At 39.3% G+C, this 27,190-nt stretch overlaps 1 protein-coding gene across 6 annotated transcripts in view; it reads right to left on the bottom strand.

Moving 5' to 3' along the window:
* The window catches only part of ext2 (exostosin glycosyltransferase 2), a 154,612-nt gene that overhangs the window by 13,332 nt on the left and 114,090 nt on the right, over positions 1 to 27,190 (bottom strand). For 3 of the 6 annotated variants that reach the window (XM_069905368.1, XM_069905359.1, XM_069905376.1), the window contains 4 exons: positions 11,117 to 11,260; positions 7,094 to 7,222; positions 4,721 to 4,803; positions 172 to 4,057 (listed from right to left, as the gene is read on the bottom strand). In XM_069905368.1, the coding sequence (XP_069761469.1) occupies positions 3,919 to 4,057; positions 4,721 to 4,803; positions 7,094 to 7,222; positions 11,117 to 11,260 (495 nt within the window). In that variant the 3' untranslated portion in view covers positions 172 to 3,918. Of the gene's footprint in view, positions 1 to 171; positions 4,058 to 4,720; positions 4,804 to 7,093; positions 7,223 to 11,116; positions 11,261 to 27,190 lie in introns of those variants that run through there. The other 3 variants (XM_069905395.1, XM_069905385.1, XM_069905361.1) reach the window with 2 other exon arrangements.

Raw genomic sequence — 27,190 nt, 5'->3', positions numbered from 1 at the left:
GTGTCGGTGGGAGTTCTTCATGACCTCAATTAATTAGATGCAAGCCTTGCCCATGTCCCACCAATGAATACAACATAACATATTAGATTTGAATTAGAACCTTGTAATTAGCTTAATGCATCCATTAGCTGGTATACTTATCACAGGACTAACAATGACTGAGACAATGACTTAGGGCAATAGTAAATTAATTTATTTAAATGATTCACAGCTGCCCAGCCAGACGCAAGATAGTTGTTTGCTTATGAGATAGAAACCAGCCATTTTTGTATTACAAAGTTCAATAAAATTACAGTGACATTCAACAAAAATAAACATTAAAATAGAAACTCAAATGGGGAACCATATTGGAAACAAAGTAATCCTCATACTGTAGAAAAAATGTTTTGTGGGGATCTAATACAGGATATAACTTTAGGATTTGATGAGTTCACATTCTTACTGCATGCATTCATTTCCAAAGGAAATATACTTGATATATCTTCTGATATTTGTAAATAGCAAATAAGTCACAATTATAGTCCTATAATATTTATAATTAAACAAGAAATGCATGCGAGTTTAATTGTTTTTGGCTTTGTGACATAACTTATTTGCAACAGGAGAACATTCTTCAGCCCCCAAGTTTGTCATTCCAGCCAAGTGGCAGGTTCAGTTGTACATTCCACATGGGCAACATCATCATTATTTTCATTTGAAGATGGGATTAAATAATTTTTTCATAAATTAGATCAGATGAGAAGAGCCAGTAGACCAATTTTAGTTCACAATTAACAAACCCTTAGTTTCTCCATCACAAAAATTTCCCTCAATTATCTTATTCAAAAGCACTATTCCATGATTTCTAAATTGACTGAAATATTACTTGTAGTATATTTACATTTTATTTGTCTGAGTCAGTGATTAAAAGTGTAGTACCAATCCTTAAGATCAAAAACACTTTTTTCAGTCAGCAACTGTGGTTATAAATGGAGAATATTTTATGCTTTTGTGTTGTTTATGAAGCTTAGGGCCATAGTTAATGTGCTCAATGCAATATCCTGCAAAATTTTAGTTTTCTGTTTTGAAAAGAATAGCTAGATTGTATACTGGAATAAAAATTTGGATTTTTTTTTTCCTTAATACATAATCCCCATAAATTTAAAATTACATTTCTCTCCATTCCTGTCAACTCTTGCTTGGCTACAAATGTGCCAACAGGCCTTCAAAAAAAAGCAGTAGCTATCAGGCGTTCACACTTAATTATAAACAAGAGCCCAGAGGCAATTCAAATTGGGTATGTTTGACCTCAAGTAAAAAGCAATACAGTATTAATGTGAATCCCCTATCCTTGTATGGATGAACTATGATGCCAAATCTGATGTTGGCAAAAAATACAACGAACATTAAACAAAATAGGAATTAAAACTGCAACCATTTGTGTTGCACAGGTTGGTAACCTCTGAGATATTGGGGAACGTAGCAATCATTTGTCAGGAGTTGCCTCTCAGTCATTATGCAGGCTAATCACCGACAGTGGGATTGCATTACAAACTAATAAAAATGACCCGATCTAGGAAAAGGATTCACATTGGCAGAATTTAAAATACTAGTTGGACTCTACACTTTGACCGTAATCATGACCAGTACTGATGGTATTGCTCTTACTTTGTGTCCAATCATCTAACACCACCAAAGTACCTTATCTTTACAGGAGTATTTTCTGCCTTTACAGTACATGGTAACCAAGGTATTTGGGGGGTGGGGACAGGCGGGGGGGGGGGGGGGGGGGGGGGGTTGAGGGAGAGACCTAGTCTTTACTAGCTGGATCACAGCTGAGAAACTACTGCAGAAAAATCACTGGGATTAAATAATTAATAGTTGGATTTTGTTCAAATGGAATAAAGCAGCTGTTGGAAAATATTTCAGTATAAATGGCTCTGCGATTCTTGAACATTCTTGGTTTCTATCAATAATATCTATAACTGGCATCAATTTAAAAAATGCTATAACTGGACTGTGGTTCTCAACAGACAGCCCTTTGGAAAGAAACAGGGATGTTAACAAACGTGGAAAAAGCTATACAACTTTAAAGCGCTAGGTGTCGGGATTATCTCAAGAAGATATAATTACACCAAATGAATCATCTGAACACTTGAACTGGCTGAATCCCGCAGAAATCGAGTTTTTATAGAGTGCTTTTGCGTCCACTGCTGAATTTCCTCTGCAATTATCTTATGGCCATCGTCATCACCATTCAACTTAATAACACTTACTTACTAGGTACGCTTAACATGAGGTTCCCTGAACTCCTGTGAAATCCTAACCCTTTTGCTAGGGACCAGTCACTCGTAACACTTATTGATAGAATCCCAAGATTTTGGTACAGATTTTGTTAACTATACACTGGACGATAATTTTTTGAAAAAGTTTGCTTCCTAAAAAAAATTGGGGATTACGGTAGACAACCTCAAACTGAACACAAAGATCATTTCAAATTTTCTGTATCATGCAGAATGTTGAAGAACCATTAAATTAACTTTTATTAAATGTAGGATGTTTAATCGCATAACAATGGTGACACGTGTTAGTTCAACTGTTTTTTCACTGATTTTCATTTGTACTCAGCATCTAGTGTCAGTGTCCAACAATAGTCGGCCAGCATTGCTTTCCCATGGTTGCAATATCCTGGTGAAACCATTCACCATGTTCATCAATGACAGCACCAAGATCAGCAGGGAAGGAGTCCAAGTGCGGATGCAGAAAATGGAAATGACATGTCGCACTTCATGGTTTTGGATGCTTGAAGTAGACTTAAAGTATAAGAGGAAATCACAAAAATAGGTTATAAAAATGTACACGATTGGAACATTTTCAGGTGATTCTTGTGATCAGCAGGTCAAAATCCATAAAATACACCCAAAAGTGTTCAGGAAGCAAAATTTTCATTGCCCAGTGTTATCACTTTTTTTTTCCAGCAACATTTCCTCTCACCTCCTGGCAATGATTTATGCAGTAATTTGACTGCAGGGCTGACAGCAAACATTCATTAATTCATGTAAACACTTGTTTTAGTGGGACTGGAATGAAAAAAGGAAACATCAATTATACCCTTCACTCGAAGTTAACGTCTGGATATTCCAACAAGGTTTTCAGGACAGTAATTTAGAGTGGATTCCAAGTTTGCTCTTAAGAACAATCTGGTCCCCTATTCCCTCTGATAAAATTGGTAGAATGCTTCAATTTCTCTGGAGTCTGCTCACTACATTACCACTTCCAATGCCAACCATCTCACTCCCTGCCATTCTTGCCAAGATCGGCTCTTTATTGCACCATAATTTGGATATTAAATACTACAAATGAAATATGGACCTCAAGATTAGGGATACAGATACAGTGATGAATATGACCAACCAAGAGTGATGTCATATTTCTACTTGGGTAAGTTAATTTAGTTATTACTTTGAGCTATACAATGGGAATAACTAATCGTAGAAGTGCACTGATACAACAGTACAGCAAGCTTTCACTGTTTTGCCTGTAATGATGTTAAAAAAGAAACCAGTACCTGGTTCAATCTAAGCTTGTTTGAAAACAGTCATATCTTTTTTTATGCTGAACTATCAATATTATGCCATAATAACAAAAGAGCAATAGCATAATCAAATTATATTGGAAGGAATCTTGAGTTTTTCTTTGCGAATCATCAAAATATATAATACACATTAATTTTTAAAAAACAGAGAACCTTTTCTGCCACATTAAACTACATTAACTCCCAACATTTTAAAAATATTTCAAATTGTTGACCTGCAGTTCCACATCTTATGTTTGTAAACATCACTATAACTTAGAATTACTGATCAGTTGGTTTCAAAATATACAGCAGTAAGACCTTGTCAAGATGGAATCGAAGTGGCCGAGATTTTGATCAGTTCTTTATAGACTGCCAATATTGGGGAAACTCTTCAACTTCTCTGGGAAGTCATCCTTGTACAAGACAGGATCTGCTCGGTGCTCCACCACTTTCAGTGGCATGATCCCAAACACAGATGCAAATTTATTGATGCATTCTGACCTGCAATTATATTCCCATGCTGTTAAATATGTACTCATTGGTATCTAATAAAACACTGTCCGAACAACTTCTGCAGAACGAATGGTCATTACAAAGCTGATAATGTAAGCAATAAAATTGGGAAATCGTTCCCTCCAGTTCTTTACGTGATGCTTTTAAAAGTTAAGAAGAAAGGGAGAGGAATACTAATGGTTTGAAGAGTTGCTGAATTGTTACAGATATCGCTTTACACAAGTTTTATCTTATTCTCCAAAAGGGCTTATGGTAAAGTTAAAGAGCAACATTTATAGATATAGCCATATCATAGAAAGAAATGTCCACAAAAATTATCTGGAAAATAAAAGTGGATTTTCCTTCTAATTTGATTCTGATAATTCTATTTTAGTAAAAATATGCAATAAACTCTTTTGCTATAAAGCTTCTAATTAAGTTATGATTTTAAAATCTAGGACTGCATTGCATCAAATCTGAACAGGTTTAAGCAATCCCCAAATCAATGATTCAAGCAAACTTGGGGAGAATTTTCATTGCTGCAGAAAACAGTGACCAACATTTTCTGAGATCTTTAAGAGCTGTAAATCTGGAACCAGTCACGTTTTTCTTGAACACTTCTGAAATGGTAGTCTCAAGCTGTTAAATACATGCAAGGAATGAAGCACTTACCGTTCCACCATATGAGTCTGGTCCAGTGACAGTCCATCAATTGCAGTGCACTCCGGGCACTTGAACTTTTTACGTGGGGTTACCTGCGTGTCACAATAATTCCAACAATATTAACGACATGCTTAATCCAGCTAGATGCTCAAGCACGCCTGCAATGTAACGTGAGAGCACCATCCCCTCAGAACAGTTTGCTTCAGTTCCATCTGGCTCACTATGGCATACTTCAATTCACAGGAGATCAATAAAATTACTAGAATGGCTTCACATTCATTGAAAGTGTGCGACGACAACTCATTGAAAATCCACTTAATGATTGTTTTCACACTTCCAGGTGCCTTATACAAGCACCGGTTGTCTGCACAATCATAAGGTGATGAAATGTTGCTTCCTCTTCTTTGATATAGCCTTATTAACCTACGCCTGTTTTCTCATTAAGTTGACTGACAGATTCTACGAATATTTTGAGATTCTCGAGGCGACAAAGTTTATAGCACCCAAGTGGCTTTCACCATCTCTTTTAATTCGTAAAGCCTTTTATATAAACTTCACAGAGCAAGTCCCTTTTCAAGGCAGTTGTTAACAAATAATATTAAAGACTATAAAAAATTAAATTTGGAAACTTTCAATGATAGGAATTATAAAACAAAAGCAATTGGCAAAATAACCTTTTTTTTCCTCTCCCCAACTGAGTGGAATGCATTGCAATAAGTAGTAGAAGCAAATTCATATAACTGTAGAACACTATAGCACAGAAAACAGGCCCTTTGGCCCTTCTAGACTATGTCAAAATATTATTCCAATAGTCCCACTGACCTGCACCCAGTCCATAACCCTACAGACCTCTCCCATCCATGTGTCTATCCAATTTATTCTTAAGAGTGATGGCAGCTCGCTCCCCACTCCCACTACTCTCTCAATGATGAAGTTCCCCCTAAATCTTTCCCCTTTCATCCAAAAGCCATGTCCTCTCGTATTTATCTCTCCGAAACTAAATCGAAAGAGCCTACTCACATTTACTCTGTCTATACCCCTCATAATTTTGCAAACCTCTTATCAAATCTCCCCTCATTCTTCTACGCTCCAAGGAATAAAGTCCTAACCTGTTTAATCTTTCCCTGTAACTCAACTTATGAAGACCCAGCAAATCTTAGTAAATCTTTTCTGCACTCTTTCAATCTTATTGATATCCTTCCTGTAGTTAGGTGACCAGAACTGCACGCAGTATAGGTACTCCCTAACATACATCTGTGTTCTGTTCTGGATGACCGGTCATACCTTGGACTGGATGTATGTTGGGGAATTGCCCTACTTGTGATACTGAAGAGTAAATTGATAGATTTTCTTCCGTCCTCTATCTCCAAATCCTTCTCGTTCTCTCTGTTGCTGCAGACCCTGAACACACTGCAGATTCTACTGACCTCTAAAATCTGTCTGACCGTCAGAATATTGAGCAACAGAATCAGAAAAAAACGGGACACAAGGAGTTAAAATGCAGTGAAATATCTCAACATGGCAGTCACCAAGGCCAGCTCTCATGAGAGGTTGGACACCAGCCAACATGGTGGCCACCAGCTAACATGTCAGCCATAGATAGGCCTGATTTTCACCGTAATCGTGTAAGTTTTATATTATTTCTTTATTTTAAAAAAATTGGTCGTATGTGTGGATGGACATAAGTTGCATAGGTCTCAAGTCGGGGAGTACCTGTTCTCCAAATTTAGCCTCACCAAAGTCTTGTACAACCTTACCATAACAACTCCTATACTCAATACTTTGACTTATGAAGGCAAAAGCTTTCTTTACAACCCTGTTTAATCTTTCACGGAACTATTTATCTGCATTCCCAGATCCCCTTGTTCCTCCGCAGTCCTCAGTGCCCTACCATTTACTGTGTATGTCCTACCTTGGTTTGTCCCTCCAAATTGCAACACCTTACACTTGTCTGCATTAAATTCCATTTGCTATTCTCTGGTCCATTTTTACAGATGGTCCAGATCCTTCTGCAAGCTTTGAAAGCTTTTCCTTGCTGCCTAAAACACTGATCCAATTGACCACATTATCATTCAGATCATTGATATAGACACAAACATTCCAAAGGGAACTGGATAACTCTCTGAAAACAAAGAATTTGTAGAGCTCTGGGGAGCAAGATGAGCTGGACTGGTTTTCAATAGAGCCAGTATGAATTGGATGGCTAAATGACCTCCAATTGTTGCTGAAAGAATTCTAAGATTCAAATTTACATTTCAGTTTCTTCATTCATAATACTTCGGATTTAAATTTATTTAGGATTTAACAGTTTTAATGAAGAGACAAGTCTAATACCTTTTCATGATTTCTCTTCACATTTACATTTATAGTACAGAAAATTACCTTAATAGGAGCCTTTCCAGTCATGTTTGCAACCAAGAAGTTCATAGCAATATCCTCACAGTTCATGTGTTCATCCACCCAATTTTTAATATCTCCTGGCATCTTGTAGGTGTACAAGTAATTAAAATACTAAGATAAAGAAGATCACAGATATCAATGAGAGACAATTTTAACTGTTTATTCGGTAATTCATCAGGAAATAGTATGGCATACCATATTCATATTTTTAAATACTCAGTCTTCTGTAAAAGGTTCAACTGTGTCTATATTCTCTTCTGGTCTTAGAATTTTCCTAATTCTCCAGTTTTGGATATATTTAGCTACCAAATGTCTTCAGTTCCAGACTTAGAGCATAACAGCGCAATACAGACCCTTCAGCCTACAATGCTGCGCCGACCTCTTCTTCTTTGGCTTGGCTTCGCGGACGAAGATTTATGGAGGGGGTAACCTACAAATAAGATAAACCCTCCCTACCTCATAGAGGGTTATTTTTCTTTTATCCATGTGCCTGTCTAAGAGTCTCTTAAATGCCCCTATTATTCCAGCTTACCCCTGAGTCTGCATTCCCAAGGTAAACAAGAAGTCTGCAAATGCTGGCAAACTGAAATAATACACAGAAGTGCTAGAGGAGCTCAGGTCAGGAACTCAGGACTGCCTTCTGAGGAAAGCAGATGGAAAGGAATCAGTGATGAGAGGAAGCACAAAGGATGGGGTTGGGGGGGGGGGGAGAAGAGAAAAAAAAAAGAACAGGGGCAAGGGGTTACTGGAAATTGGAGGTTGTTAGTCTGCATTACCTTCTCCTGATATATATTCCACAAAACCTCCCTCTCTCTCTGATCAATCCAATAGCATCTAATTCAAAATTCTTTTGCAGTGCAGTGAAAAAATAATTGTATGTTGTTCCTATAAAGGACATTGGAATGTTTTATTGAAATAAATGGACTACATAAATACATTGTTATACAATTTTAAAAAATGAGCTATGAAATCCTTGGAAAACCAAGGTCTGATCATTTGAAACAACCAGAAATTTTGCTCCCCCCAGCTCCTTCATGATTGTTCATGATTGTCCACGTACATGAGAGATAATTTAAATTCATCATGATAAATACTATCTTTCAATCTAGCAACATAAAATTAATGCTACAGATAAAATAAATTTAGAAATGTAATTAAAAAAATGAAAATGCCAAAAGAAAAATGAACAGACACGGGGAAAGATAATCATAGCTAAATAGTAAAAAGGGATTGTGGGTGGGACAAAGAAAAATATAATAAAGAATGAAAGCATCCGGCTTTTCAATGAATTTTAACCAGTAAAATCTGCAGAATGACCTTTGGCAAAATTTGTATGCATCATAAGCCCTTTTAACACTTGCATCCCACTAAATTGGCCATTCAGTGTCCTGGGATAGGAATGGGGGTTTGGCTTTTCACACTTGACCACTACTAACTGGGACAGTGAATAGTTTCGCATTTGCAAGGAGCCATCCCCAGGGTTAGGACAGTTCTACCTTCTACCGGTGATGTCATGATGCATCGAGCAATGGTGGACCTGCCTTAATTCCTGATCAATGTATTATGATCTTATATTTGAACATAATTAATAATGCCTAATTATAACATAATTAAGCTTTATGTACAGCACAGTATGAGCCCTTCAGCCCCTGTTGTTGTTGTGCCAACCTATATAAACCTTTATAAGGGACAGAGGAATAAATAGCAATAGGTGGGAAAATTGGTAGCGTTTTAGCGCACAATTTATAGTGTGTGGAAAAGTTTGTAGCATAATAGAGCATAATTTATAAAAGGTGGGAAAGTTGGTAGCACTAGCGCGTACAATTTATACAATGTGGGAAAATTCCGTGAGGCAGGGAAAGGGCTGTATGCACGGCTGCATGCATGAAGCATTCATGGAGGGGTTTCCCTGCCATATGGCATTTTGGGAAGTCAGTTCCGCCACAGTTTTTTCCTCACGTCTTTATAAATTGTGTGCCATCGCGCGACCAACTTTCCCATGCTGTTTAAAAATTGTCTTCTCTTGCTATTTATTTCCTCTCCATCTTCAGCCGTGACTTTCCTACGGCAAAGTTTATACCCTCATTTTAATCTTCTTCCTTTACGTTCCTCCACTCTTGCAAAAACTTAGGTCATTTCAATCCCACAATTTCACACTTAAATCTCTGCAGACGCCGGGAATTGTACTATGGATTGAGGTCGTCAATCCCCGGCATGAGATGACGCCATCTGACACCGGCGTTGAGCTGATTTTGCTTTTAAAGGCCAATAATTCCTGGGATCACTTGCAGGTGTGAAAGGGGCTAAAGAGGCAAAAAAATTGAGACATGGGTTCTAAAATTATATGAAGCTTTTCACGACTTTTCCCCTGCATGGATTAAGAATTTTGAAACAGCAAAAATGGACGTCTGGATAAGATAAGGCAGAAATTCTGTACTTGTACTTAACCATATAACCATTTACGGAGCGGAAACAGGCCATGTTGGCCTTTCGAGTCCGCACCGGTTCACTGATTTTGTGCGCCCTCTTCAGGCATTGGTCCCGGTTTGTATGACTCGGTCTTGCACTCGTTGTGAAACACCTTGCAGGTGCAGATTTTTACACTTCAGGAAAGAAGTTGAAGAATTTCCCTCATGTTCATTCTAGACTCAAAACAATACTGTTCTATACATTTTTCCCTCTCAGTCAAGTTCATAAAGTACTGAAATCAAGATTTAGTTCAAAATCTAATTTTAATTCATTCTTTCACTGGACTGGAAAACTGAAAGACTCCTTACTCTTCCTTTCAGACGTAAATTCACTGTCACTTGCCTCATTCAGTTCAAAGGATTAGGTGTTCTGACAACATGTCCAAAAAATGTGAATATTCCAATTTTTGAATGCCTGTAATATTGAGCGAACATATCCAGTGATACTCATAGGGATTCTACAGATTATATCTGTCCACTTCCATCTGGATAACTGCAACAATTCACCATTCTCTTATTTGTCATCTAATTAACTTGGATTTCAATTTATACCTGATAAGTTGTTCAAAACAACAATAATTGCAATTCACTTTCAACAATTAATTCAACAATTTACGGGATCAATGAATAACACAGAACAAATGTGCTGTCCTAGCCAGATGCATCACCGTGTGGTGCGGTTGCTGCAGAGAAATGGATCAGAGATAAATTCACAGGACCATAAGACTGGGAGAGAGGATCATTGTAGTCTCCCTCCCCTCAGTCTCCATTGATGTGATCTACTGGGATCGTGATCTGAAGAGGGTGAGCAAAATCATTAAGGACCCCTTCCACCATCTTTCAGCTGATCCCGTTGGAAAAGAGATACAGGAGAATCAGAGCCAGGACCACAGGCTGAGGGACAACTTCGCCCCACGGGCAGTGAGAATGCTGAACGACGAAAGGAACTTCTCACACTAATCATCTCATATTCATGAAACAATATTTATTTATATAGATGAAATACTTGTCCTCCTTATGTATTGCTTGTCTGTATGTGTGTTATGTCTGGTTGTGCATCTGCGTTTCGTCGGGATGTACTTGTAAAATCAGATTACAGTAAACTTGACTTGACAAAAACAAGCCAGACCATCATGTGCTAATCCCATTTGACTGCACTAGGCCCATACCCTTCAATGTCTCTATGCCTTTCTTATCCAGGTTCTCATCCAAATACCTTTTAAACATTGTATCTGGCTTTACCATCCCCACCTGGTAGCTTGTTTGAGATATTTAGCATCTTCCGCAAGGAAAAACTTGGATCTCCTTTAAAATTCTCCCTCTCATCTTAAACCTGTGCCCTCTAATTTTGGACTACCATGCCCTGGGAAAATGACTAACTATCCAGTCCATGCCCACAATTTTCTCACGTTATCAACAATTTTGTATTTTAAAGGAGTGCATTGAATTGTATGAAGTTCTTGATAACCAATGTTAATTTTGTATGTTCACAACTAAATTATTTCTAATCTTAGTGCATTTTTGAAATATACTATACCTTGTGGTAGAAGGCAGCTCCAGTTAATACCATCGAGACCTCATTTGTCCATTCTGACTCATATTTCCATTTGTTTAAATCATGGTCCCATAAATGTAGTCGACCAGGGTATCCCACCAGTCTGTCAGGAAACTCTCGCCATACCTACACATGATCAGAAATTCCAAACATTGTTAATGGTTTGAGATGGAAATGAAAACCTGTTGATTCTGTCATTAATCCCCATTATCCACTGTGAATGACCTGAAATTACCAGTATTCACACTGTGAATAAATTTGACCTGGGTCAATATTATACTTTGTCACTAAAAATAATAAAAATCCACATTTACAAGCGCTTGGAGAAATATAGTCTTATCAGGGATAGTCCACATGGGCTAAGTTGTGCCTCACGAGCCTCATTGAGTTTTTTCAAGTGAAAATTAATGAAGGTAGATGTTTGTGTGGATTTTAAGAAGGTATTTGATAAGATTCCCCCATGGTGGACCCATTCTGAAAGTCACGAGGCATGGGATCCATGGAACTTGGCTGTGTGGATTCAGAAATAGCTTGCCTGCAGAAAGTAGAGAATAGGAGGAGATGGAACACAATCTACCTGGTTCTGGGACCGCTGGTCTTTGTAATTTTCATTAATGATTTGGACAAAGAAGTAGAAGTTGACACGAAGGTTGGAAGTGTTGGAGATATTGTAGAAGGTTAGGATATAGACAGAATGCAGCATTAGGTGGAAAAGTGGCAGATGGAGTTCAATCCATATAAGTGTGAAGTGATGCAATTTGCAAGGTCAAATTTGAGGACAGAGTATATGGGAGTCCAAATTCATAGATCTTTCAAGGTTGCTGTGTAATAAGTTAGATAAGAAAGTCAATGGTTTGCTGGGCTTCATTAGTCAGGGGACAGAGTTCAGGACTGAGGTAACGTTGGAGCTCAATAAAACACGTTAGACCATACTTGGAATATTGTGTTCAGTTCTGGTTGCCTTATTGCAGGAAGAATGTGGAAGCTATGGAGAGGGTGCAGAGGAGATTTACCAACATGTTGCCTGGATTACAGAATGTGTCTTTTGAGGCATGGTTTACAGAGCTAGGGCTTTTCTCTTTGGAACAAAAAAGGATGAGAGGTGACTTAATAGAAGTCTACAAGATTATGAGAGGCATAGATAGGGACAACAGCAGCAATCACCAGAGATATTTGTACAAGTTGAAGGGAAGAAAATTTAGGGGAGACATCAAGGTGAAGTTTTATTAATACACAGGGTTTTGTGCATGTCTGGAATACATTTTTAGGGGTGGTGGAGGCTGGTACGGTAGGGACATTTAAAAGACGTGTAGAAAGGCACATGGATGCAATAGAGGGTTATGGATGATGTAGGGAAGGTTTAGCTTGTTGAGTAGGCTTATATAGGTCAGCACAATATTGTAGGCTGAAGGTACTGTACTGTGTTGTAATATTCTGTTCTATTATTGAATATCAACAAAATGCTGAAAATACTTAGCAGGTCAGGTTGCATCTGTGAAAAGAAATATCAACCTTTATTCAGAACTGAGAAAGAGATAAGGCAAATTAGTTTAAGTGACAGAGAACATACTGGAGGGAAAAGTGTGAAACAAAGGGAATGTCTGCACAAGAATTAAATAATACAGGTACAGCGATTAAATGGACAGTTGTCGTGCTTCTGCAGCACTTTTGTGTTTTAGTTTCAAATTTCCACCATGTGCAATTTTCATTTATTATGAAGTGGAGAGAGCAAGGGGAAACTGCAGGAGAAACATCTGCCTTTTTAAATAATTCTTCCTTTCCTACCATCTTGGGACCTAAATGGCCTAAACAAAGCAGCAATTAATTTGGACATCAAATTTAAATGTGTTGTATTCAGTGTTCATAATTTAGTCTTCTCTACATGGTGAGAAACTAAATACAGAGCAAAGCTCCTCTGTTCCATCCACAAGGATGATTGTGGCCTTCAGACCGTCTCTTTTCCACTCCAACATAGCTTGTGAACAAGCACCTCATCTGACTTTTAGAGATGTTGCAGCCCTCACCAATTCTGATGCTAGGTTGTCAAATTGGAAACATGATCTCAGCTTGCTCTTCTCTGGAACTGCTGCACATTTCCCACTTAGACAATAACAGGCCATTTCAGCCCACAAGCCGGTGCCACCCAATTAACCTACAATCCCCGGTCCATTTTGAATGGTGGGAGGAAACCGGAGCACCCGGAGGAAACCCACGGAGACACGGGGAGAATGTACTGACTCCTTACATACAGCGCAGGATTCGAACCTCGGTCCCGATCGATGGCGCTGTAACAGCGCTGTGCTAACCATGCCACATCTGCATCATACAGTTCCATCATGTCCATCATATTTATTTATGATGAGGCTTTCTGTACAGGTGCCTTTGAAAGAGGTCAGCAGCCTCCAGATTCAACAGACCATTGTGTGCAACTTCCATTGCCTTGAAGGTACTTCCATCTTCAGACACATCTTCCCCTTTCAGCATTTCACAGAGTGTTGTTGCTTCTGTGACTCTCTGGTCCATTATTCTGTTCCCACCAACCCTTCTTTCAAGCATTTTTCTTTGCACGCCAAAGCAATGTGACATGTCATTTCACTACTTCTTTTCCCACTTGCCAGGGATGCAAATAATCTTTCCAAATAAAGCTGTGACTCATTTGGTCTTCTTTCAATCTAGTACAACACTCAATGTTCACAGAGTGGACTCGTCAACACTCGAGAAACCAGACATAGATTGGGTGACTGATATGTGGAGTACCTGCATTCAGCCTGCAGGAGAAACCCCAAGCTTCCTACTACTTACCACTTGTATTCTACAACCAACACTAACCTACGGGTTGGCACTGTAACAATAAGGCCAACTGCAAGTTTTAAGAACAGCACCATCTTCTAAATGGGCAAATTACAGCCTTCTGGCATCAATATTGAGTTCTACAACTTCAGGTAATTTGTATTCTCTGTCTGCATCAGTTATCCACCTTGATATTGTTCAGTTTATTTATTTTTCTCTACTTTTTCTTATTTTTTTCCTCTCTGGAAGTAGAAGACCAGCAAGTCTTTCTGCTCTGCATTTGGCAACTCTGACATTATTTTGTCTGTGTTCTTCATTTCTAACTACTCCTATTTGTTAATTGACCAGATAATTCTTTTTGTATCTTTTCCATAAAGACATGATAGCTTTTATCCTAGCATAATCTTCCCATCCGGCACCCCCACACAACTTCATGACTCGATTTATTTTTCCCTTCTTCTCAGTTCTGATAGAGGATCTCCTTTGACATCCCACTTTCTCCAGGTCAAGCAGGTAGCCATGGGTACCTGCATGGGTCCCAGCTATGCCTGTCTTTTTTTGGCAACGTGGAGCAAGCCTAAACAGACAAGGCCCTTCAACTCTTCCTCCACTTTGTTGATGACTATTTTGGTACTGCCTCATGTATCCACGCTGAGCTCCTTGACTTCACCCACTCTGCTGCCAACTCCCACCTTGACCTCATATTCACTTCGTCCATCTCTAGCAACACTCTCCCTTTCCTTGATCTCTCTGCCTCCATCTCAGGAGACAAACTCTCGACAGACATCTTCTACAAACCCACCAACTCCCCCCACAGCTACCTCAACTACACCTCTTCCCACCCTCTCCCCTGTAAGAATTCCATTCCATTCTCTCAATTCCTCTGTCTTTGTCACATCTGCACCCATGTTCTTAACTACCACCTCACCAGCCTCCATATCCAACACATCCTCTTCTGCCATTTCCACCACCTACTATGTGATCCCACCACTAAACACATATTCCCCTCTTTCTCCCTGCCTTCTCTCTATGACTCCCTTGTCCACTCCTCCCTCCTACACCTGTGACCACAGGAGTTACTCCATTTCCGCCCACACCTCCTCCCTCACCATCAATCAGGGCCCAAAATAGTCCTTCCAAGTGAAGCAACATTTCATTTGTTAATCTGCAAGAGTCATCTACTGCATTTGGTACTCCCATTGTGGTCTCCTCTACATCGGAGAGATTGGGTGCAGACTGGAAGATCACTTTGTTGAGCGTCTCAGCTCTATCCGCCACAATAGCGTGGATCTCCCCAATGGCCACCAATTTCAATTCTCCATCCCATTTCCTTGCTGACACGTCAGTCCATGGTCTCACGCAGTGCCAGAATGAGACCACCCACAAATTGGAGGAACAACACCTCATCTTCCGAATGAATACCATCCAACCAGATTAACAGCAATAGTATCGACATCTCTGACTTTCGTTAAAACCCTCCACCCACCCCTCACTTCTTCCCATCACCTTCCCCCAGCTCTGTCTCTCCCTGTTTCTTTTCACACAGACATGATACATTCTCACCTCTCCCCTTATCATACATCATATCCAATTAACACCTTTTGTTGGTCTGGATTCCTCCCCCAGCCAGCATTGTCTGAATTCTGAGATTATCTGATATTTCCTTCTCTTGGCCTAGTCTGCTCATTCCTTGAAGAAGAGCTCAGGCCCGAAATGTTGGCAATACATGTTTCTTTTTCTTAAATGGATGCTGAAGGACCACTGAGTTCCTCCAGCATTTTGGTGTGTTTTGACTACAATCACAGTGCCTGCAGATTTTCATCTTTCAACCCAAAATATGAACTCAGTTTCTCCTCAACAGATGCAACCAAACTGGTTGAATATTTCCAACATTCTCTGTTTTTATTATGGCACAAGTGGATTTGAATGGAACTACAAAAATCAACTGTGCACTGAAATAATTCATTTGAGGCTGATCTTTCAATAAAAGGAATACAGTACTTCAATTTTAAGAAAAATGCAAGCGAGGAGACAGAGCTCAATGTCAAACTAATACTCATGAAATGAAAACTGCTAAGCTCAATATGAAACTAACAGAGATACAAGAAAATTTAAGTTATTAGTTTGCATAAAGGTTCAATATCAAAGCAGGGTACATGCATCGTGCACAGCTGCATACAATTAGACTTGTACAGCAACACTTTATTTGCAAAATGTTAAGTGACATGAAGTCTGAGTAAAGATTTCAGCATTTGTTTAGCATTATCATTAACATGCTTTTTTATAAAAAAAGAAACCGAAATCAAGCACAAAAACCAAGCCAAAGAACTGTTTAATGGACTCTTAATTACTTCAAAGACTTCTGCGCAGATTAAAGGATCAGTTTATGATTATAAACATAGGCTATACTATGACAGACCGGATCATAATTACCAAGTCAACTGCCCTTCAATGAGAATTTGCAATTAACTGGCTTTTGTCAAGGTCTTTTCACATGCAGTTTCCCCACTAATTTTCATTTCATATGCAAAAGCATGAAGTTTTATTGGATTACTAATTTGAAACATGAGCAACATGAAAAAAGACTCTTAGAAAAGAAAAAGCACACTCATGGAAACTAATAGCAAAATTGCAATTAAACTATACTCAGTATATGCTGGGTGCAGTACAAGCAGATCTTGGAGGCAAAAGGAAAAATGAAATGTGAAGGTGGTTGGTTTAAAACCACGCGCTGTTCTTCTTTCATGTAAAACTGGCCACAGAGATCTAGCTATTCTGGAATTTCAATTGCGATGAACTGCAATTTTAAAATCTATCAATTGTGAAGACTGACAAATCATTACATCAATTCACAATAGTCCTTCATGAAGCCGACTTATTCTCAGATGCATGCATCTCCAATCCTACAAGATGAACTTTAATCAAAGCAACCTGAAAAAAAAAATTGAAAGAAAAAGCAAGCAAAATGTCCCATCACATTGATCTCATGAAGACTATAGATGAGAAATGTCATAATTCCAGTGCAAACACCACCAGCATATCAAAGTACATTCCTGACCAAATGAGTTATTCAATGTTTTGGTTTGACAAAAAATATTTAAAAGTAAATGATGAATCATCTTCATTGTTTTCTATTTGGGTTTTAAACGAGACCGATCAATTACTGTTTGTCTTGTAAATTTGGTTATTAAAGGTAGGACAAATTAAAACATTTTCTTAAATGTTTAACAAGATATTTCATTTTTTCTACATATTTTCAGTATTTGTATTTTAAATTATGATCAATTCCCTGTATCAAAAGTCCCTTAGCCCATCAATTTGAGTACTGACAAGGAAATTATGGCCAAATGTGAAAATGAAGCTTTACAGGAAAAGGTTCTGACTAAACCAATTTAACAGGTTTTGAGTCAGTATCATCCTATTTCTTTGAGAAACTAAAATGTTTGATACTTTTTCCACTCTAAAACTGTCTGTGACCTACAATTCAAGTTAAAAATAATTGTCGTTCCCCAAGACACAATGAAGATCAAACCCAAGAATCCACTGAATGCATCTTTCAGTTTGTTTTTAATGTTGACAAAAATCAGGCCCAGAGTTCAGTCACCTCAGAATCTAATTCTGTTTACTGCACAATAAATTCAGAGCTCCAATAATTAGATTCAGATTTATTGTCAGAGTGCATACATGACATCACATACAACCGCGAGATTCTTTACCCTGCAGGCGAGGCAGAATTACTACATATTGGTTGTGCAAAAAAAATACTGTGCACAATGCAAGCTCGGAAGGTGAATATTTAACAGTAAATGTAGTAAGAGGCTCTGCATTCTGCAGAAAGACACCATGGGTCATTGGCGCCATTTTCTAATTATCAGTTGACAAGAGGTTTGTTAATGAGAAGATTATTTCAAGGGCTAAGCCGAAGGGCTTATTTCTGTACAATATTTAGACCTGCATAGAACACTTAATTGGATGTATAGCATATGATTTAGATTTTGTAAAGCAAATAAAGTTAATAATTAAATTTCAATTGAACATTTTTTTTAAATTATCTGTCTATCCCACATTCAAATGACATCAATCTTTCTCACTGAAAGGTCTTTTAAAATAAAAAGCAAAATCATGTCCAAAAGACACAGGGCATGGAGACAGAAATAGGCTATTCTGCCCACCAAGTCTGTCCTGACATTTAAGCATGAACTGATCAATTTCCCCACTGCCTGGCCTTCTCTCCATAACCTTTGATGCTCTAGCTAATCAAGAACCTAACAATCTCTGCCTTCAATACACCCAATAACCTGGCCTCCACAAATGCCTGTGCAACAAATTCCACAGATTCACTACCTTTTGGCTAAAGAAATAGCTCCACATCTGTGTTCTAAGTGGATACTCTTCAATCCTGAAGTGGTCAAGTCAACTTTATTTGTCGTTCATACCATGGTAGGATGAAATAGTGTTTCTACAGGGCCATGTTACAAAGATATAAAGTTAGGGAAGCAGTTAACACATTAAAATATTAAGGTATTAAGATGTATACACTGAACATAGTGTACTATCCACATCTGTCCTAGGAGTTCAGGAGCCTGATGGCTTGGGGGGGAAAAGTTGTTTCCCACTCTGGATGTAAGGGTCCGAGTGCTTCACAATATTTATTGCTTTCTGTCTGCATTGAGTGTAGTAGATGCCTTTATGCTGGAAAGAAGTTCCCTAATGGTCTTTTCTGCTGACTTCATTATCCTCTGCAGGGTCATGCAGTCTAAGGTAGAACAATTTTCAAACCAGGTGGTGATACAGTTGCTCAGGATGCTTTCAATATATCCTCAGTAGAACATAGAAAGTAGAGGCGGTGCTGGGCTTTCTTGGCTATTGAGCTGGTGTTAAGGAAGCAGCTGAGGTTCTCTGCCAGACGCATGCCAAGGAACTTGATACTCTTGACGACCTCAACATTACACCGTCAATGATCAGGGGAGCGTGATCTCCTCCTGAAGTCGACAGCAATCTTTTTTTTAACATTCAGATACAAGTTGCTTGCTCTGCACCAGATTATTAGTGCCTGCTCTTCATCTCTGTACGCTGCCTCCTCATTCTTACTGATAAGGCCCATCACTGTCGTGTTGTCAGTGTATTTGATGATGTGGTTCGAGGTGTTTTTGGCTGCACAATCATGAGTACACAGCAGTGGACTAAGCAAACCTGGGGGTCCCCCGTGCTCAGCACGATAGTCTTGGAGGTCCTGTTTCCGATCCAGACTGCATGAGGTCTCCCCATCAGGAAGTGCCCTCTTGTCCTAGACTCTCCCACCATAGGAAACAATCTATCTATATCTCTGTCCATGTCTTTCAACATTAAAAATGCTTGGATGAAATCTCCCCCACACTCTCCTAAATTTCAACGACTACAGGCTCCTCACATGATAATCTTTTCATTCCCTGAATCATCTTTGTGAACCTCCTCTGCACCCTCTTCAATGTCAGCACATCCTTTCTTAAATGAGGAGCCCAAAACTGCTCACAATACTCCCAAGTGAGTGTAAAAACACAAAACTCCCGGAGAAGCTCAGCAGGTCAAACAGTGTCCTTTATGTAGCAAAGGTAAAAGATATTTATCTGACATTTCAGGCTCAAGTCCTTCATCAAAGCATGAGAAAATGCCGGCAAGCGTCCGAATAAAAGAGTGTTGTGGTGGGCGGGAGGGGAATGTCCTACACTACCCCACAAAAATACTCAACTTACTTTGAACATTCCAGTTACTCGAGCAGTTTTTTTTTTGGCAGTGCTTGCTGAGGGACAATTCCTGATGTGAAATGAAGAACAAGGTAAAGAGTAGCCATTGTATTCTGTGAGATAATTAAATATCAATATTATAGACTAGTGTAAATGCTGTCAATCAATGCGGCATTCCTGTTAATCAGTCAATGGCCATAAGCTTCCTCATTCTTCACAAAGAGTTATTGCTAATTATTTCATAGTTTATACCTGCATTTATTGAGGATGTATGTTAAGTAACAATAGTGATGGGAAATGAGATAAAATGGGGAGATGTAGAAAGCACCATTTTTTGGTGGATGAATGGAACAATTATAGCTCAATGCCTATGTAAAGAAATGGCCAATTCTATAAGGGATTGAAAAATAACATGTGTCTCAGAGTCTATTCACTGAAATCTTTATGTCATTGCCTATACTTGATAGAAATGGCTAATATTTCCTATGGTACATTCTCCTCACATGTTATCTTTCTATTCTATACTGAACTATTATTTCATTTCCATTAAAATACAGCCTAATAAAAAGTCTTGGCTTTTGTTTTTAGAGAATTGGTCAGTAAGATGTGTGATGAAAAAGAAACACACCCTGATGATCTTCTACTGTCACTATTTAAGGATGACATGCAGGCTGCCTTCAGGAAAGTGAATCCAAGGAGAGCATCCAGTCCGGATAAAGTAACCGGTTGAGCACAGAAAACCTGGGCTGACCAACTTGCCAATTTATTCCTAGATATTTTCAACATCTTATTCTGGCAGGGTGTGGTACCCATCTGTTTCAAACAGGTGTCAATCATATCTGTGCCCAAAAACATAGAACATTAAAAACCACAGCACAGTCTGGTCCCTTCAACCCTTGATGTGGTGCTGACCTACATATTTCTACCAAAAAAAAAACCAACCTCTTCCTACCTCATAACCCTCTATTTTTCTTTCATCCATGTGCCTGTCTAAGAGTCTCTTAAATGTCATAATGTTTCAACCTCCACCATCACCCTTGGCAAGGCATTCCAGGCACCCACAACTCTGTGTAAAAACTTACCCCCGATGTCTCCCTTAAACTTTCCTCCCTTCACTTTGTACAGATGTCCTCTGGTGTTTGCTATTCCTGTCCTGGAAAATAGGCGCTGGCTCTCCACCCTACTCTCAGAATCTTGTAGACCTCTATTAGGTCATCCTTCTTCGCTCCAAAGAGAAAAGTCTTAGCTCTGTTAAACTTGCCTCATAAGACTTACTTTTCCATTCCAGGCAACATCCAGGTAAATCTCCTCTGCACTCTCTCCATAGCTTCTACATCCTTGCTATAATGAGGTGGTTAGAACGGAACACAATACTCTAAGTGTGGTCTCACCAGAAATTTGTAGAGTTGCAACATGACCTCTTGACTCTTGAACTAAATTCCCGATTCATGAAGCCCAGCATCCCATCGGCCTTCTTAACTATCCTATCAACTTGTGCAGCAACCTTGAAACATTATTTGGACCAGAAGGTTGATCGGTTCTTCCAGACTCTTGCTATTGAGCATACACTTCATTTGATCTTAATTTAAGTGAAAGGGGTGGGCAGGAGGTGTGGAATAATGACTGCAATCTGGAAAAGAAGGAATAACTTGGTGATAACGCTCTCAGTAATTGTGACAAAGGTTCTCCACCTGAAATTGTACTCTGCTTCTGATCAGAGGTTGCCTAACCTGTTGAATGTTTCCAGTACTTTCTGTAGTTTCTTTTTTCTGGATTTTAGTTCAGGTTACAGCATTAGCAGCTTTTTAACTTTTAATTCAGACAATGCTTTTGCAAAATTTTGACCATAAAAATCTCGGGTTCCATGCTTGTCCAATAAAAAGGCTTGCTATTGTTTTGGAAGTGTCAGCTACTAGATGAGGTGTTAAACTGAGGCCTGTCTTTGCAGGGTTCATAAGGACTGTTTCAAATAATCTCTCCAGAATTGTGCACCTGCTATAGTGTGAATTTCTGCTGGGTATCCAAGTCATGTGCAACTTGATCGGGGGACGTCACAAGAGACTGCAATGCTGGAATCTGGAGCAAATAAAATGCTGGAGGGAACTCATTGGGTTCAGGAGCATCAATGGGGGTGGGGGGGGGGGTGGTGGGGGAAGGTATTGTCAACATTTGTAACCATTTCCTTCATCATGACTTTTGGTGAAATTTCAACCCTGAAATGTCAACAATTCCCTCACCCCCCCACCAATGCCCCCCACCAATGCCCCCCCCCCTCCAATCACACAGAAACAGACCCCTTTGGCCCTTCTAGTCTGTGCCAAACCATTTTTTTTTGCCTAGTCCCACTACCCCTGCACCCAGTTCATAGCCCTCCATACTTCTGCCATCCATGTACCTGTCCAAATTCTTCTTAAATGTTAAAATTGAGCCTGCATTCACCACCAACTGGCAGCTTGTTCCACATTCCCACTGTGTGAAGAAGTTCTGCCTAAACTTTACCCTTTTCACTCTTAACCCATGTCCTTCGGTTGGTTTCTCAACTAAGTAGAAATAGCCTATCTATATTTAATCTGATTACTCCCCTCATAATTTTAAATACCTCCATCAAATCTTCTACTCTCCAAGGAATAAAGTCCTAACCTGTTTGACCTTTCCCTTTAACTCAGTTCATGATGTCCTCGTAAATCTTCTCTGCAATCTTTATACCTTATTGATCTCTTTCCTGTAGTTAAGTGACCAAAACTGCACACAATACTCCAATTTTGACCTCACCAATGTCTTATTCAACTTTACCATAACATCCCAGTTCCTATACACAATAATTTGATTTATGAAGGCCATTATGCCAAAAGCTTTCTTTACAACCATATCCACCTGTGATGCCACTTTCAGGAAATTATGTATCTGTATTCCCAGATCCCTCTGTTCTACCACACTTCTCAGGGCCCTACGATTCACCGTCCTATACTCACATCCACAGTGATGAAATGTTTTGAGGTGCTGGTGGTTGAAGTATATCAGGTTTTGTCTGAGTGGTGACATGGATTTGTACCAATTTGCCATCTCACTGGCTCTACACAAAGTTTGGGAACACCTGGACAGCAAAGATGCATACATCAAGATGCTCTTTATTGATTACAGCTCAGCATTCAAAACCATCATCCCCTTAAAACTGATCAGCAAACTCCAAGACCTGGTCTCAATACCCAACTGTGTAATTGGATCCTGGATTTCCTCCCTTCCGGACCCCAATTAGTGAGGATTAGTAAGAACATCTCCTTCACAATCTCCATTGGTACCAGAGCACCACAGGGCTGCGATGTTAGCCCTCTGCTCTAGTTACTTTATGACTATGACTTGGTGTGTCAATAACACCATCTACAAATTTGCTGATGATACCATGGTAACAGGGTGATGAATACAGGAGAGAGATTGAAAACCTGGGTGAATGAGTACACCAATGTCACCAAAACCAAAGAGATGATTGTGTACTTTAGGAGGGGAAAACCAGATGTGTATGATCCACTGATCAATGGGGGATCAGTGGTGGAGGAGATGAGCAAATTTAAATTCCTAGGAGTCATCATCTTGGAGAACCTTCTCTGGACCAAACACACAAATTTCATTGTTAAGAAAGTATGTCAGTGCCTCTACTTTCTCAGGATTCTGGGGAGGTTTGACATTACATTGACAGACTTAGCAAACTTCTACAGATATGTAGTAGAAAGTGTAGTGAATGGTTGCATCACGGCCTGCATCAGGGGGCACCAATACTTCAGAGTGGAAAGCTCTGCAAAAGATAGTGGACACAGCCCAGTACATCACGGGAAAAACCCTCCCCACCATCGAGAAAATCTGCATGGAACACTGCCATTGGAGAGCAGCATCAGAGGATCCACGCTACCCAGGACATGCTTTGTTCTTGCTGCTGCCATCAGGAAAAAGGTATAACAGTTACAAGACTTGTACCACCAGGTTCAGGAACAATTGCCATTCCTCCACCAGACTTCTAAACAACAAACCCAATCAGAGACTTATTTAAGGACGACTACTTTACACATTGATTGTTGAATATTTATTTTCTGTAGGAAAAAGAATCCCAGGGTGATATGTGATGTCATATATTAACTCTGACAATAAAGTTTGACTCTGACCTTTTTGCACTCTCAAGCTCCTCCTCAATACCAACCATCCAGCCTTCCTCTTTGTGCCCCCTGATTCATGCATTTTTATTGCAAATGCAAGAAGGTTACTAATGAGTCCCATGGATCTCCACTGATTAATTCTTTTTTTAAGCTGCAAAACAAAAAACTGTCAATGAGAACTCTACAACTCCTTGATAGTTTTGTGTAGTCCATGAATGATGGTAGCTGATGCAAGCTTTTAGTGAGCTCTGATACACGTGAAGCATAATCCAACAAGAGTCAGCTTCTTCCGCAAGGAAAGAAAATTAATGAAGAAACTGATTTACATAATTTCAAAGAAAGTTGCCCCTACACCAGTATAATGCTTCTATGATTGTAGGCAATGGCTGATGAGTCCAAATGATCTTACAAAGAATTGAGAAGCATAGCATTTTTATAATGGATCCTTGTCTTGGAGATATATCCAAGCACAATATCATCACTAACTAATAAACACCTGATTGCAATGTGAATCTTGTTACTGTGAAAATAGTTGAGAGAAACTCCCCCCCCCCTCCACCCCAAAGAAAATTAGGAGTGTAAATGGTCAAAAATTGCTGAAAGGATCATGGGAGGCAGCTCGTATGGAGTAACTCCAACAAATAGTAGAATGACCCACGAAAGTCCGCAAACGTTGTGATTGTAGTAAAAACACAGAAGCGATGGAGAAACTCAGCAGGTCTTGCACTGTCCACAGGAGGTAAAGATATATAACCAATGTTTTGGGCCTAAGCCCTTCATACAAATAGTGGTTGGGTATAAACAATAATCAACCCAAGTTAGTACAGGTAGTCTCCTTCTCTGTATACAATGTAATTCCATGTAATTGCATGTAAATATAATCTCTGAGAAAGTCATTTTTTTCTGAATTGAAATTTTCTGAATTCATCTGAGCATGTTCAGATGATTGTGCCACCAGGAAATGATGTGTACAGTTGTTGGTGGATGCATGAATGAAATATATTCAAACATAAATGTGATACCAAAACCGTTGTCTTGAAAATTGGCATATTACTTATATTCCTGATTATAGCAAAGTCAATTACAACTGCTGGGAAATAAATTATACCCTCAAGCTATATTTTCTGAATCATATAAGCATATGTGCTGACAAACTTTATGCTTGTCTAACTGCAGCTGTAAATTCACCTGGAGCCACTTAAATGCTGTTAAGACAATTTTGGGAATTTTAAAAATAAACTGGTGAAATGCATTTTTAAAACAATACTTTGACTTATTTAAAAAGTTGGCCCAATTTTCCATATCTGCTGTCACTTAATGTGTGCATTCAAAATACAACCTATCACGAACTTACTGTCATTCATTCATTTTAGTACACCAAAACCTCTTCTTTCTCACAAGATATTGGGGTCAAATGTTAACTCGCTGCCTTGGAAATCCAGGAACAAGCTGTTCAGCCAATCAGTGAAATCTTGACTTACCTATCATGAAATTTAACTCAGTTTTATATGGGGCAGAAGTACCTCTTTCACTCTTGAGGAATGTTGTGCCAAATGAGGAATTCTATGACTTCATAAAACTATGAAGGGATGCAGAGATATATGTCAAGTTCAAACGGCAAAGTTTTTGCCTCATTTGGACATTGTGTGCATGATAGACACATGGGAAAAAGGGCTTGTTCCTGTACGATTCTAATTGCATAATGGTTACTGACAAAAGTTATTTTCTATCTAGGTGTTGCATTTTGGAAGGACAAACCAAGAAAGGACATGCATGTCAACAGTAGGGCACTGATGAGTGCAGGAGAGCAGAGGGATCTGGGAACACAGATACATAATTCCCTGAAAGTGGCATCATAGGTAGATTGGGTTCTACAAAGAGTTTTTGGTATAATGGCCTTCATAAATCAAAGTATTGATTACAAGAGTTGGTATGTCAAGACTTTGACTTAAAATTTGGTGAGGTCAAACTTGGAGTATTGTGTGCAGATTTGGTCACCAAACTATAGGAAAGATATCAATAAGAATGAAAGAGAGCAGAGAAGATTTACTAGGATGTTGCCTGGTCTTCAGGAACTGAGTTACAAGGAAAGGTTAAACAGGTTAGGACTTTATTCCCTGGAGCATATAGACTGAGTAAATATAGGTAGGCTTTTTCCACTGAGTGAGATACAAACCAGAGTACATGGGTTAAGTGTGAAAGGAGAAATGTTTGGGGGAACTTCTTCACACAGAGAATGGTGGGAGTGTGGAACAAACTGCCAGCTGAAACTGCCGGTCTCAATTTTAACATTTAAGAAGAATTTGGACAGGTACATGGATAGGAGGGGTATGGAGGGCTATGGGCAGGGTGCAGCTCAGTAGGACTAGGTAAAAATGGTTTGTAGACTAGAAGGGCCAAAGGGCCTGTTTCTCTGCTGTAATATTCTATGGCTCTATGTTTTGCATTTATTATCATTTAAAAAATTAAAATATACTATTGATTTTTTAAAATCATGAAGCACTTGCCCGGCTGCAGCGTGAAAGAACTTTGGTATATATGTACATTGTACAATGTTTACGACAATAAACTTATGATGCAGGAGAGCAGGGAATGGAGAAAACAGCACTGCTCCACAGGGTCCTACTGCCGACGGCTCCATACAGGTTTTAAACAGCCTGTTAAAGGAGTCATCTGTTTTTAAAAAAAAATATCCTGCAACCACTGGGTCTGCGCCCAAGACGGCCACACCTTTGTGAACCATGAGGAGTTGCAGACTCTGGAGGAGCAACGGACCATTGCAGGGCACCAGAAATGGAGAGAACACTCATCTGTTGAGGAGATGACCCTACAGGAGGTGACCAGCAAGGGGCTCAGCAGCTGAAGGACACACACTAGCTGCGAGCTGTTGGAAACTTGCAGTTGAAGGACCCATATAGGCTGCAGGTTACTGGTGACTTGAGGTCGAAGGATCCACACAGGCTGCAGGTGACTGGTTCATGTGAACTGGTACCAGATCCGGCAAAAAGGACCCACGAAAGGCTGAAGGCCTCCTGATCATATCGGCATTTGGATCTGGAGTTTGGATTGCCAATGGTTTGAACTGGAGTCTGTGTGGCTCAACTTGTTCATACTGATCGAGTTGCTAACCAGAGCTAGTCCTGTCTATTTTTGCCCCGTCACCCTCTAAAGATTTCCTATCTATGTACCCGTTTAAATGTCTGATAATTGTACTTGTACCTGACTCTGCCACTTCCTCTAACAGCTTGTTTGACATACCCACCACCCTCTGTGTGGGACAGATGCCACTCAGGTTCCCTTTAAATCCAATTTAAATTTATTCCTTTTAGTTTTAGACTCCCCTATCATTGGACGAGGACTGCAACCATTCATCTTAAGAATGCCCCTTATGATTTTAA

The sequence above is a fragment of the Narcine bancroftii genome, chromosome 1 (genome assembly GCF_036971445.1).
Source record: "Narcine bancroftii isolate sNarBan1 chromosome 1, sNarBan1.hap1, whole genome shotgun sequence".
Classification (NCBI taxonomy): Eukaryota; Metazoa; Chordata; class Chondrichthyes; order Torpediniformes; family Narcinidae; genus Narcine; species Narcine bancroftii.
Note: the sequence above shows the minus strand (reverse complement) of the source record. Positions and strands in the feature narration are given on the sequence as shown.